General features: G+C 39.3%; 1 protein-coding gene across 2 annotated transcripts in view; it reads left to right on the forward strand.

Moving 5' to 3' along the window:
• Positions 1-15,277, forward strand: part of MPP7 (MAGUK p55 scaffold protein 7) — a 365,049-nt gene that overhangs the window by 249,949 nt on the left and 99,823 nt on the right. For both annotated transcript variants that reach the window (XM_080671637.1, XM_080671638.1), the window contains 2 exons: positions 12,613-12,694; positions 13,194-13,279. In XM_080671637.1, the coding sequence (XP_080527763.1) occupies positions 12,613-12,694; positions 13,194-13,279 (168 nt within the window). The remainder of the gene's footprint in view (positions 1-12,612; positions 12,695-13,193; positions 13,280-15,277) is intronic.

A 15,277-nucleotide genomic window follows, 5' to 3' on the forward strand; every position in this document is an offset into this window, starting at 1 on the left:
GAGCCCCTGAATCTCATCCATGGATATCCTAGCATTCCCTGTATTCCTAGTTAAGATTATTTAATTTAGGTTGTACCTTCCTGCTTTTTATCTGTGATTATAACTCTATGCTGATAACCTAAAAAGCTTGTGATTTTAATTATTGAGGTGATATACTTAGTAAGAATAGGTGACACTCATGTTGAATGTAGAAAGAGCTGTCTCAGGGCCTAGCACCATAAAGTGACTAATTTTTAGTAGGTTCTGTGCATCTGTTAAATGAAATACCTTTTTATTTTGATCAATTCAACCCTTTAGGGAGATCATTGAAAGACCATCTTGAGAAGTTCAATAAATAATAATTTCTTTGATTTGTCATAATTTCCCCAGAGGCAGTAGTTTTGGTGAGCTAACATTTAAACAGTCATCAGCAACATTTAAGTCCCATGCCTTCTGATAAAATAAGATCTTCAAAATGTTTATCAAAGAAATTCGGCATGTACTGCATCAAGATTTCACAAAAGGTTTAACTGGAGCTACTATGAGTTAGTTTAAATTCAAAAAAGTTGAATGACATATATAAAATAATCTAAAGCTGTGTTATTATAGTTTGTTACTAAACATTTATTTAGCTAATAAGCATGTAACAACAGAAATAATTTGACCTAACTTTGAGGTGGTGATTATTCATCTAATACCCTCATCCATTATAGACTATATAATACAGGGTATATAAGATAGTAGCAAGAGTGATATGTTAGATTTAATAGGACCTATGGATGCAGAGGGCAAGAGGAGAGAGGAAGTCAACAGTAGCATAGGAGGTTTTTAGTTAGGTGACTAGAAGTATTATACATTCAATAAGGAGGAATAAAAGAAAATGCATGGGAATATAAATGACGAATTCCCTTATGATTATACTGAGCCTGTGGGCTATGCAGGTGCTAGCAAAAGGTTAGATATTTAGGAAAGGGAACCAGGGAAATTTCTTTAAAAATAGTGTTGAATTGATAAGTTATTTAAAAACCAAATATTTATCTTTAGCATGAGAATGTTTTCCAGGTTTGTAATATTTGTGTATTTGGGGGATATTATAAGCATCTCTCAAAATTATTCAGTTTCTCAGTAGTATATTATGGTATAACTAGAGGCCCGGTGCACGAATTTGTGCACCAGTGGGGTCCCTTGGCCTGGCCTGCGGGATCGGGCCAAAACCGGCTCTCCAACATCCCCTGAGGGGTCCTGGATTGTGAGAGGGCGCAGGCCAGGCTGAGGGACCCCACCAGTGCACAATCAGGGCTGGGGAGGGACTGCAGGAGGGCTCCAGGGCGTGTCCAGCCTGTCTCACTCAGTACCGATTGGCAGGATCCCAGCAGCAAGCTAACCTACCAGTCAGAGCGTCTGCACCCTAGTGGTCAGTGCACGTCATGGCATCTGGTTGACTGATCAACTGTCTGCCCCCTGGTGGTCAGTGCACATCATAGCGAGTGGTTGAGCAGCCTTAGCATATCATTAGCATATTATGTTTTGATTGGTTGAATGGACAACCGGACAACCGGACACTTAGCATATTAGGCTTTTATTATATAGGATTTGGCAAGTTTGTAATGTACTTAATAGCATTTTCCTCTCTGCTTCCCCAAAAATGGGCAAGGAGAGAGAAGACAAAGTTAAATACAATTCTTTCAAGTGTATGGTCAGGATATTTTGGCAAATGATTCAAGAGAAAAGGCCATATGATTTAGCAGCCAAGTGTTAGATTATCCATGTTAAGAATGTAATTTTGTTTATTCGACCCAGGTGTAATTTGGTAAAATGAATACCAAGCTTGCATTAGGTGACCTGAGTGTTATAGGGTGTCAGTTATTTGCCATATATCCTTACAGCAGTGAGTTGTTTAACAACTCCATCTCAGATTCCTTATCAGAAAGTATACCTCTTTGAGAGTGTTTTAAATATCAGCTGAGATATAATGTATTTGAAACACTTTATATGTTCTTGTGCATTATGTGTTAGATAAATGGTCCATCGAATAATAAGGTAGAGGCTAGATGACAGCTATTTAAGCACAGCATGATTTTCTAGAAGGGGCAGTGAACAAAGATCATGTAGGCATTTGGCAATGGAAAAGGAAAAGGGTGCTAATTCTAGGGGTGGGATGGATAAAAGAATTGAGAGAAGGGGAGAAAAACAACAATCAGGATATAAGGGGCAGAGCTATCCTCACTCCCTTGTGAGTTTGGAGGAGTTTATGTTTGTTGTATCCAGAGATTAATTTTTATTTTAATTTTTATTTTTTTAATTTAATAAATCTTTATTGTTCAGATTATTATAATTGTTTCTCCTTTTTCCCCCCATAGCTCCCCTCCACCCAGTTCACACCCCACCCTTTGCCCTTACCTCCCCCCCCCACTGTCCTCATCCATAGGTGTACCATTTTTGTCCAGTCTCTTCCTGCACCCCCCATACCCCCTTTCCCCCCCCCAGAATTGTCAGTCCACTCCCTTTCTATGCCCCTGATTCTATTATATTCACCAGTTTATTCTGTTCATCAGATTTTTAATTCACTTGATTTTTAAGTTCACTTGTTGATAGATATGTATTTGTTGTACATAATTTTTATCTTTACTTTTTTCTTCTTCCTCTTCTTTAAGAATACCTTTCAGCATTTCATATAATACTGGTTTGGTGGTGATGAACTCCTTTAGCTTTTTCTTATCTGTGAAGCTCTTTATCTGACCTTCCATTCTGGATGATAGCTTTGCTGGGTAGAGTAGTCTTGGTTGTAGGTTCTTGCTATTTATTCATCACTTTGAATATTTCTTGCCACTCCCGTCTGGCCTGCATAGTTTCTGTTGAGAAATCAGCTGACAAACATATGGGTGCTCCCTTGTAGGTAATTAACTGTTTTTCTCTTGCTGCTTTTAATATTCTCTCTTTGTCTTTTGCTCTTGGCATTTTAATTATGATGTGTCTTGGTGTGGTCCTCTTTGGATTCCTTTTGTTTGGGGTTCTGTACGCTTCCTGGACTTGTAAGTCTATTTCTTTCACCAGGTGGGGGAAGTTTTCGGTTATTATTTCTTCGAATAGGTTTTCAGTATCTTGCTCTCTCTCTTGTTCTGGCACCCCCATAATTCTGATGTTGGTACGCTTGAAGTTGTCCCAGAGGCTTCTTACACTATCTTCAACTTTTTGGATTCTTTTTTCTTTTTGCTTTTCTGGTTGAGTGTTTTTTGCTTCTTTGTATTTCAAATCTTTGACTTGATTCTTGCGTTCCTCTAGTGTATAATATTTTTTATTTCAGTCAGTGTATGTTTAATTTCTAGTTAGTCCTTTTTCATATCCTCAAGGGTCTCATTATATTTATCGGCCTTTTCTAGGATATTCTTGAAAAGCCTTATAACCGTGGTTTTGAATTCTATATCCAGTCGTTTGTTTTCCTCCATTTCTTTTGTTTGTGTTCTGTTTCTTCGTCTCCCCATTTTTCACTGCTTCCCTGAGTTGGTAGGGTACCTTTGTGTGCTAGGTTTCCTATATGGCCCAGTGGGTCGGCCTCGCCAGTTAACCTGAGGTGGACACTCTTGGTGCACCCCTTTGTAGACTGTGTGTATAGCCTTGTTGTAGTTAAGTCTTGATTGTTGTTGGTACAGAGATTAATTTTTAGACAAGCTTAAGAAAAAGAAATTCTATTAGTTGGTAGGTGGATTTCATCCTAAATTTTCAGTGTTTCTTGCATGAGTTGTCTTCTTGGTTCTTTTAGAATAGTGGTTCTCAAACTCTGCTATTATAAGAATTTCCTGAGGCACTTAAAAATGCAGACTTATGGGCCTCTACCATAAATGGTCTACATTAGTAGGTTTTGGGGCAAGGCCTGGGAATCTAGATTTTAAAAGGTGTCTCAGAGGTTTTTGATGCAAATATTTGGTAGACCATACTTTGAAAACACCTACTTCAAAGGATTAACTTTATATCAACTGTGCTACCAGCTTAAAAAGGTCTTACAATATTGGCAGTGTTACAGGAGATGAAATTTTTATTCAAGGAGATCATGATAGCCTAGTCCTCTTTGCATTCCTCTTTTATAAACCATTTTATAGTAATAGCAACAAATATCTAACCAGAAGTTATTCTTCTCAATCTAACCTAAAGTTCTCTATACTCATATTTTGCCAAAATCACACCAAATAAATTAAAAATAACCATATAAGAAAATACATAAGTTTTAAAACATTAGATTCCATTTTAATTCATTTTGCATTTGCAAATATGCCTTAGGACTTTTAAGTTTTGTACAATATTATATGCAATGAGCTTTATTTTTATGCATCTTGCCCTAAGAATACATCAAAGAATGATGATATAGCAGTTTGGAAAGCAAAATGGAAACAAATATCTTCAGAAGTAGAGATCGTAAAGAAGATAAGTCAAGTGCTAGCTAGTGTCATGTAGAAAGTGGGAGATTATTACTCAGGTTCATAGTTTACCATCCAAGGAAGGGGAGAATCAGCTGATAGCAAATGTATTCTATTTTAGGGTACATATCTATAACAAAGTAACCCTTAAATACTAGAGTGCTCTTTTTTATTTACACATTCTGGAAGTGATTCATACAACATCTGTATGCTAGTGACTCCCAGGGCTATTTCTCTTCCAGACGTTTATTCTAATCTTTAAATTTGTATGTCCACCTGCCTACTTGATCTCCATTTAGATGTCTAGTAGCCATCTCAGTCTTCACATGTTCCAAAGTAAAATAGTCTTTGTCTACAAATGTGTTCCATCCATAGGGTTTCCCCTCTCAGTTGATGACAATCCCATCTTTCCAGTTGCTCAGCCAAAAACCATAGAGTCTATCTTTGATATCTCTCCCCCTCTTTCACTTCCCATTTCTAATCCATTGGGAAATCCTTTGGGCTCTACCAATAATATATCCAGTCTACCTCTCATTATTTTTGCTCCTGCCAATCAGATCGGAGCTCCCCTCCTCTTTCCCTTGGATTACAGTAACAGCCTCCCTTTAGCCCTTGCCATCCTTCATTCTTATTTTTTTTTTTCATTTTTAAATCACTTTTATTTTTCAATTAGTTAACAAACATTATTATGTTAGTTTCAGGTGTACACCCCAATGATTAGACACTACATAACTTACTAATTGATCATCCCACTAAATCTTGCACCCATCTGACACTGTACATAGTTATTAGAATATTATTGACTACTAGAGGCCCGGTGCATGAAATTTGTGCACGGGGTGGGGGATGTCCCTCAGCCTGGCCTGCACTCTCTCCAGTTCGGGACCCCTCGGGCCTAAACCGGCAGTTGGACATCCCTCTTGCAATCCGGGACCACTGGCTCCTAACTGCTCACTTGCTTGCCTGCCTGATCACCCCTAACCGCCTCTGCCTGCCTGCCTGCCTGATAGCCCCTTACCACCTCTGCCTGCCTGCCTGATCACTCCTAACTGCCTCTGCCTGCCGGCCTGATCACCCTTAACTACCCTCCCCTGCCAGCCCGGTCGCCCCTAACTGCCCTCCCCTGCTGGCCTGGTCTCCCCTAACCGCCTCTGCCTCAGCCCCCGCCACCGTGGCTTTGTGCGGAAGGACGTCTGGATGGATGTCTGGAAGATGACTGATCTAATTAGCATTTTACCCTTTTATTAGTATAGATTATACAACATAAGATTTAAGGTAGAATTGCATTAGTAGAAATGAAGAGACATTTCATTAAAAAATGTATATTGGTTTGATATGATTCAAATCCACTTGTTTATGATAAAACTCAAGTCTTTAAGAATAGGATTGCTTGCCCCAGCTTGTTTGGCTCAGTGGCTAGAGTTTCAGCCTGAGGACTGAAGGGTCCCAGGTTCGATGCCTGGGTTGCAGGCTTGATTCCCAGTAGGGCGTGTACAGGAGACAGCTGATCAATGATTCTCTCTCATCATCGATGTTTCTCTCTCTTTCCCTCTCCCTTCCTCTGTGAAATCAATAAAAATCTATTTAAAAAATAAAAGAATAAGATTGCTTTGCTATCAAAGCCAAGTAAGGTGTGCGTTTATTGTCCCTAATGAAGTCTGAGCAGCTCAGTTGCTAAGCAACTTCACTGGGTTCTTATCAAATATATCTGTGGACAAGCAACTAAACTCACCATGCCTTTAGGCTATAAAGACCAAAGTTGGCGAGGACAGAGTGCTTCTGGGGTAGGAGACAGTGAGGGTCAGTGGCTGGGAGGCAGGGAAGATGCTGAAATGCCCAGTGCCTGGAAGCACTGGAGGGTCTGGGATATGCAAATCTGCTGGGGGCAGGGTCAGGCCCTGCGCTCCGAGAAGTCAGGTCAGGAGGGAGAGGAGGGGTGTGGTTCTGGGGATCCCTTTCCTGCGAGGCTCCTCCTCCTCCCCTTAACCCCCTAACCTGTTCATTTGGATAAAGGGGGTGGGAAGCAGGTACACAATGCCTGGGCAGGATGCCCCTCAGTCCCGGATCACTCTGGGGTGGGGGAGGGGTGTTTGTATTGGTTTATTTGATTCTTCTTACACGTTGAAGGGGGTGGCAGGGGAGTGTCTGCCAGGCATGGTTTCCTTCTGTTTGCTCGCCCGAGCTGCCCGGTGTGATGCCTTTTCCCTTCCTTCCCCATTGCCCCAAGCTAACGTGCATGAAATCCCCAGGGACAAAACTGGGGCCCCCATTGTATTGCGTGGAGATTGCACTTCACAGGAACCTGCCTGATTCAGGGAGGGTTGGGGTCATTCACTGCAGGAAGGGCTCAATTTAAACAAAGCTGCCGCTTAGATAGGCACTGGTTGAGCCATTTGTGGAGGGTTTATCATCCCTTCTGTCTCCTTGGAAACCACAAACTCAAGGTAGCGGAGCCAGGGGGCCACCTCCACCGGGGGCTGTCCCAGGCCAGGCTGCATAGAGGCCCTCCTGGTGATGGCAGTCCCTGCCCACCCACTCCTGCTGTGCATGCCTTCTGCTGAGCGGTTGTGACATTATGGCTTCCCAGCTAATTTGCGTATTCCTCTATTATTATATAAGATATTCCTGATGCTGTACTTAACATCCTCATGACTATTCTGTAACCACTAATTTGTACTTTTTTTTTTATGGTTGAGTGATAGTCCATTGTCAATGTATTTCATCTCTTTATCCATTCCTTTATTGATGGACACTTAGAGTGCTTCCATATCTTGCCTATTGCAAATAATACTGCAATGAACATTTGGATGATAAATACGTATTTATTGCCATTTCATTATTCATATTTTGATCATTTTTCTTCTTCTACTTCTTAAATAAAACCCTTTAACATTTTTTGTAATTTTGGTTTGGTGGTGTCTGAAAAACTATTTATTTGTCTTTTGATTCTCAATGATAGCTTTGCTGGGTAGAGTAATCTTGGTTGTAGGTTCTTGCTTTTCATCACTTTGACTATTTCTTGCCAATTCTTTGTGACCTGCAAAGTTTCTGTTGAGAAATCAGCTGACATTCTAATGGGAGCTCCTTTTAGGTAACTGACTGCTTTTTTCTTGCTGCTTTTAAGATTCTCTTTTTTAACCCTTTGCATTTTTGTTTATTTGTTTGTTTTTTAAATATATTTTTATTGATTTTAGAGAGGAAGGAAGAGGGAGAGTGAGATAGAAGCATCAATGATGAGAGAGAATCATTGACTGGCTGCCTCTGCACACCCTCTACTGGAAATCAAACCTGAAACCTGAGCATGTGCCCTGACAGGGAATTGAACCATGACTTCCTAATTCATAAGTCCATGTTCAATCACTGAGCCACACAGGCCGGGCACCTTTTGCATTTTAATTATGATGTATCTTGGTGTAGACCTCTTTGGGTTCATCTTTTCTGGGACTCTCTGTGATTCCTGGACTTGTATATCTTTTTCCTTCACCAAGTTAGGGAAATTTTCTTGCTCTCTCTCTCTCTTCTCCCTCCAGCACTCCAATGATGCAAATGTTGGTACACTTGAAGTTGTCCAAGAGGCTCCTTACACTGTTCTCATTTTATTTATTTATTTATTTATTTATTTATTTATTTATTTGCTATTCTGATTTGGTGTTTTTTGCTTCCTTATTTTCCAAATCACTGATTTGATTCTTGGCTTTATCTACTCTACTGTTGATTCACTGTAAATTATTCTTTTCTTTCTTTTTTTGTTTTATTATTTCTACTCAAAGATATGTTTTCATTGATTTTTTGAGAGAGAGAGAGAAGGAAGAGGGAGAGAGAATAAAAGAACAAAAACACATTGATGTGAGAGAGAAATACCAATCAGCTGCCTCCCTTACATGCAATGACGGGGGATCAAACCCACACCCTAGCTATGTACCCTGACTGGAATTGAACCCATGACCCTTTAATGTATGGGACAACACTCTAACCTACTGAGCCACACAGGCCAGGGCCCTTTAAATTATTCTTCATTTCAGTTATTATATCTTTTATTTCTGACTGGTCCTTTTTTATGCTGTTGAGGTTCTCCTAATAACCAGTGTTTTGAACTCTGTGTCTAGTAGATTGCTTATCTCCATTTTGCTTAATTCTTTTTCTGGAGTTGTTCTGTTCTTTCATTTGGGACAATTTTTATGTCCCCCAGGTTTGGTAGATTGACTTAATGTAGTAGGTGTTCTGTTGGGTCCAGTGGCACAGCCTCCCCGATCACCCAAGCTGGGCACTGGAGGTGTACCCCACTCTGTGTGGACTGTGTACACCCTCCTATTATAGTTGAACATTGATTTCTATTGACACATCAATGGGAGGGATTTATCTCCAGGCTAATCAGCTGCAAGGACTGGCTGTGACCACAGACCTCTGACCATCATGGAGGATCAGCTGTGCAGGGGGCCACCTCACAGAGCAACACTTACTTTAGCAGGACTCACTGAGTCTGCTCCTTGAATGTGTTTCTTGTGAAGGTTGTTGAATGGTGATGTTTCGCCATGGTCTGAAGTTGTTCACCTGATGCACTGGCTCTGGGGCCTCCCAGAAGGGTCAGGCCAATGTCAGCCACCACCTGTGTTCTGCCCGGGTGTACCCAGCTTGAGCTGCAAAGTGATGGGTGTTGCTTGTCCTGGGCTTGAAGGTGCCCAGGTGTAGCCAAGCTGTGAACAAAGGCTGGTTTCTGCCAGTGCCAGGCCTTGGGCTACTTAGCAAGAAGTAAGGGGCATACTAAGTCCAGATGCTGTTTGTTTAGGGGATTTTAGGGAAGTCTGAAGCATGAGCCAAAACAGGCAATTTTTATGGAAAAGCCACTAGAAAGGGCTTGGGTGGGCCCACAGGTTGGGTGGGGCAGGGCCTCAGGAAATCACAAAAGTGGGGCAAACAGTGTGAGTCAGGTTGATCAGGACTCAGATATGGTGACTATGGGCTCTGTGGGGGAAGGTCTCATCAAAAGAAGTATGGCCTCTGCCAGTACTTCTGTCTGGGAGAAAGCTGCTCCCCCAACTCTCGGCCTGATGCTGGACAATTCAGTTCCTCCCTGTATGCCAGGTGCCTTTCAAGTTGCTACCCCAGCACTGGAGCTCAGGGGAGTGAGTCTGAATAAGTTTGTGCATGGGTCCTTTAAGAGGAACTGCCTGGGACTCCAGCAGCCCTCTGTTTCTCAGCCTCAATCCCCTCTGGTTTTGACAGCCTGAAGTATGGAAATTTCTCTTCCAGGCACTGGAACTCAGGGCTAGGGGTCCTGGTGTGGGGTTAAGCCCTCCTCCTTGCTTCTCAGGGCTGACCTCTGCTACCAAGATGTCCCTCCCAATTTTTATATACCACACATGAGTGTGGGAGCAGCCCATTCTGTCTTTGCCCCTCCTACTAGTCTCATGTGACTCTTTCAGTTCCCTAGTTGTAGGACTTCCATTCATCCAGATTTCAGGCAGTTCTGAATGATGGTTATTCTGTAGTTTAATTGTTATTTTTATGTGGTTGTGGAGGATACAAGTACCACACTTACCTGCCCCACCATCTTGACCAGAAGTCCTCCTTCACTCTCTTAACATAGTAGGTGGAGTGATCCTTTCATATTGCAACACTCCTGCTATTCAGAGCCTTGCATATTGTCTCTTTCATTCATAGTAAATTCTAGAGTCCTCACAATAACCTACAAAGCTCTACATGATCTGGCTGTCTGTTACCTTCTGACTTCACCTCCTACTGCTTCTTCCCTTTTACTTTACTCCAGCCACACTGGCTTCTTTGCTCTATTTTAGACATGTATTTCATAGCCACCACAGCACTTTTGCCCTGGCTGTATCTTTAATTCTTTCTCTTCAGCCAACTCCATCTTCTTCCATTTTTTCTTTATGCAATTGTCATCTTCCCAGTGAGGCCTGTGTTTTTTCATCATGTTCCCTCTATTCGCCTGGCACTCCTGAGCTTTCTTACCCTTCCCTACCCCACCCATCCCCGTAGTGTTTACCACCTTCTAACATACTTTATAATATAATTATCTCATGTTTTTATTGTCTGTCTTTTCTGTTAGAGCAGATATAATCTCCATGACAGGGCAGAAATTTTTGTTTTGTTTTTTTTTCACCATTGTATTATAAGCTCTTAGAACAGAGCCTGGCACATAGTAGGGTCTCAGTAAACACTTGTAAATTTCATTGAATCACACAATAAGTCAAAGTGATGATTAGCATTAGGCACAATGAATTGGATGGCCCTATACTGAAAAACAGTATAAACCATAGTGGAGAAAAATCTGTCCTAGTAGTTCTTTGTCACAAACCACACCCAAATTTGTGGCTAAAACAATAATTTATTATTAACTTTCACAGTTTTGGAGGTTGGCAGGCTCAGCTGAGCACATACAGTTAAACTGATGCCTGTAGTAGGAAGGAAGTTGGGAGCTGGTCAGGTATCTCTTTTTCCAGGTGGCATTTCCACTAGTCTAGCTTGGGCTTCCTCACAGCATGGCAGTAGTCATGATTTTTCACATGGTGGCTGGCGTAAGTCAAGTGGTAGCTACAAATCTTGTAGCTTTAGATGCCTCTGAGTCATTTTCACTATTGGATATGGGAATATCACATACACATACAAAGAGGAAAGGAATTGATGACCTCCATCTTGAAAACAAGGTCTCATTTGTAAATTATGGATAAGTAACCTATACTAATAATAGACAAATATGTAAATTGGCCGTCCCTCTGCAATGCCCACCACCAATCAGGAGTGAGCATGCAAATTAACCTGACAAAGATGGCAGGCTTGTGGGTTGCGTGCACGCATGCAGGCACCAAGTGGCCGGGGTCCTGGGAATGCCACTGGAATGTCCGGTCCTGTCAGCCCAGCCTGGGGGCAGCTGGAGTTCCAAGTCCTTTTGGTTTCTGCAGCCCCTGGACCGGAAGCGGAAACCAAGAGTGCAGGAAAGTTTGAGATACATTATTAAGGGAAATGAAAGTTGATCTAACCAAATTCATTATTTATATTAAGAATATTACATTTCCAGTTACCTTGGTTACATGTTAACTGTTTACAAGCAGAAAATACCAGTAATAACTGAGTCTAAGATTTATGACCATAGAGAGATACTCATTCAAGACTTTGGTTTGAATGCATGAATAGGTGATGAAAAATGCCACGAAGTCATTCTATACTTAATTTTTGATTATTTACTATTATGAGATATGTATCCAATAGCTATCATATATAAAATATACTTATTATAAATGGATTTCTAATTTTGCTTACATATCTGTTTTTAGTGATATAAATCTGTTTATTGACACACCTGAGAAAAATTCCACTTTCTTCTTTGGGGTCAGTTCTGTCACCACCTAATGTGCATTTTTTTTTGCCCTGTGATGCAGTGCAGAATGGCATTTCTAAGCTGGTGCCAGTTTTTTGGAAAGGAAAATCACGAAAGGGCATTTAAAGTAACCATTTGTGGCTAGTGTTCTTACAAAGCAACATTCAGTTAATCTGCTTCTGAACATCCAGAAATGAAGAATTTCTGGATTCTTCTTAAAATTGTGTTCTAATCTTATGCCAAAATGTTAGTTCTGTTTGTACTAGGGACAATCCTAGTTCATAAAAACCCTGGACCAACAGTTCTTTTCTTCCATTAATTCATATTAGCCTTGGCTAAGAAATATAACTAACTTTGGAATTTTAATTTATTTATTTGTTATTTTCACTGATTCCATTACCATAATCGTATAGTAGAAGGACTACTGAACTAAAAGTCAGATGACCTGATTTTTATAATTTATATAATCTTTTTCTATTCACTTAAGCTTCTTTATATATACTCTACCTTCTTTGTGGGATATTTTAAAGATGAAATGAAATGAAGAAATGCTTTAAAAAGTAAAAACAAATAGTATTTAAATACAAGGTGTTATAATAGAAAGAAGATAGTTGTATTTTTTATAATATTAAAGAAGCTAAAGACTTCAAAAACATTTAAATTTTTCTGGAAACTGTAGATGATGTATGTATAGTACAAAATTCTAGATCTAGTAGTGAACATTTATAAGGCACATGATATGATGTCTATTCCTCCTGCCTCATTCCTTTTATTTTTTGTAGTAGTTGTTTTCACTTTTTCCAGATAAATCTCCTTGTTTCTCCTCCCCTGTCGTACCACCCAATACACACATTTACCCACAAATACTTTTGTCTTTCTTCAAAGGGAGCCACCATTAAGAAAGATGAGCAGACTGGGGCCATCATTGTGGCTAGAATCATGAGAGGAGGAGCTGCAGACAGAAGTGGTAAGAGTTTAAATGTTAAGTGAATATGGACAAGTCATGCTGCATTTCATAGATAATATTTTTAATATATAACTAAGAGGATAATAATCTTTTGATATAATACAACAAAACAAGAAATAAAATATTTTTCTCTGTCTTGATATATAGGAACTTGTATAAATAAGTGAAAAATAAATCTCTCTCTATTCTCTAAGTTTACATGGGCTTCCAAGGTTACATTCAGACTTGTTTCAGTGTTTCTGATTTGAAAGATACTACTAAAAGCATGTAGCCTTTTTTAAAAAGTAAGAATTATTTTCTATGTTGGAAATTATATGCATTTCTAGACACTGAGCATAATGTTTTTCTTTGATGTTATAGTCTTTGATTCATTGCTATACAAATGCATGGAATATGAAACTGGAGAAGCCAGAAGGTCTTCTTTTCAATCCTCAGATATGTAACTTACAGTTTCTTTTGTAGGTAACACTGCTAATTTACTGAATTTGCTATTACTCAGGTCTTATTCATGTTGGTGATGAACTTAGGGAAGTGAATGGGATACCAGTTGAGGATAAAAAGCCTGAAGAAATCATTCAGATTTTGGTAAGCTGAAATTTTATTTTAAATTATAAATAAAATTAAATCACTATATATCCAACTAGGTTATGAATACAGGATTTGGATTGAGCAGTCCAGGGTTCAAATTCCAGCTCCACACTTAATCCTTATGTGTCTTTGGAAAATACCTTAACCTTTTTATTGCCTCAGTATTTTTAGTTACAAAATGTGAATAAGAAGAGTTAAATATCTTACTGGAGTGTTTTGTAGATTAAATGAGCTAAAGAGTTTATTACAGGGCCTATCCCAATTAGATGCCATTTTGTTTTTGATGATGCATTTATTTTTAGCCTATGCTTTCTAGGTATATAAAATAGTAAAACTAATTTAAATGTCTTATGAAATCCAAAGCAGAATGAAATTACTTTAGGCCTTGACAATATTTATTCTCAAGTTCATTTGTAAAGATAAAATGAAGAGAAACTGTCCCTGTTATATATGAAAACATATTATGAATCTACAGAAATTAAAAAAAAAGTTTAGTATTTCAAAACAGACCTCAGTATATGTGCATATTTAGTATAGATTATGGTGGCATTTTATGTTACAGGGAAAACAATGAAATCATTTTGTAAATGGATTGGATTAATTGATGATTCAGTTAGAAACAATAAAGTCAGTCCCTTTTTATACCACACACAAAAACAAATCCCAACAAATTAAATACTCAAGTTTTTAAAAATCACAAAAAGTAGAGTAAGACGTTAATGTTGTAAACTTCAAGTAGAAAAAGAACTGATATTACTGTAGAAAACTTTCTGAACAGAAAAAGATATCATACATGAAACAGATAAATAAGCCCTGGCTGGTATGCTCAGTGGTTACAGCATCAGCCTGTGTACCAAAGGGTCATGGGTTTGATTCCCAGTAAAGGGCACATAGCTGAGTTGCAGGTTCAATCCCCAACCCTGTTCTGGGCATGTGTGGGAAGCAGACAATTAATGTGTCTCTCTCACATTGATGTTTCTCTCTCTCTCTCTCTCTCTCTCTCTCTCTCTCTTTCTCTTCTCCTCCCTCCCTCTCTTCCACTCTCTAAAAATCAATGGAAAAAAATATCCTTGGGTGAGGATTAACAACAACAACAAAGAAACTTAGACATGAGATTGCAGGAAAAAAATTTCAATATATATGAAAGAAGGCTAATACTTTAATATATGGAGAGTATATAAAAATTAATAAGAAAGAAAGAACATTTTTAGAAAAATTGGCAAAGCATATGCACAGATAATATACAAAAGAAAACATGATGTCTGAACAATACTGGACTGGTGGGGATTTAAAAACTTGATAATGCCAAGAGTTACCCAGGTTATAGGGAAATAAATATGTTTATATGATTTTGGTAGTAGGATAAATTAATAGAACTTTTTGAGGTGGCTACCTAATACTTTCAAATTATTAAATTTGCATATCCTTTTTATTGTTATTGATATTATTACAGATGTCCTCCATTTCCCCCCACCCTTTTTCACTCCTCCCAGCTATTGCCACATCCCAGGCCTTTACCACACTACTGTCCATGTCCATGGGCTAATGCATATATGCATATATGTTCTATGCTGAATCTCTTCCCAACCTCCATGCCCCTTCCCTCTCAGATCTGTCAGTCTGTTCCATGTGTCCATGCCTCTGGCCCTATTTTGTTCATCAGTTATGTTTATTAGATTCCACATATTAGACATATGGTATTTGTCTTTCTCTGACTGGCTTTTTTTTTGCTTAGCATAATAATCTCCAAGTCCATCCATGCTGTTACAAAGGGTAAGAGATCCTTCTTTATTATAGCCACATAGTATTCCATGGTGAAAATCCACTACAGTTTGTTAATCCACTTATCTACTGATGGGCACTTGGACTCTTTCCAGACTTGACTATTATAAATAACTAGAGGCCAGGTGCACAAAATTCGTGCACAAGGGGGTGCGGGGGAGAATGTGTCCCTCAGCCCAGCCTGCACCCTCTCCAATCCTGGGATCGGGCCTA

The sequence above is a fragment of the Plecotus auritus genome (assembly GCF_963455305.1).
Source record: "Plecotus auritus genome assembly, chromosome: 1".
In the NCBI taxonomy this organism is placed as follows: Eukaryota; Metazoa; Chordata; class Mammalia; order Chiroptera; family Vespertilionidae; genus Plecotus; species Plecotus auritus.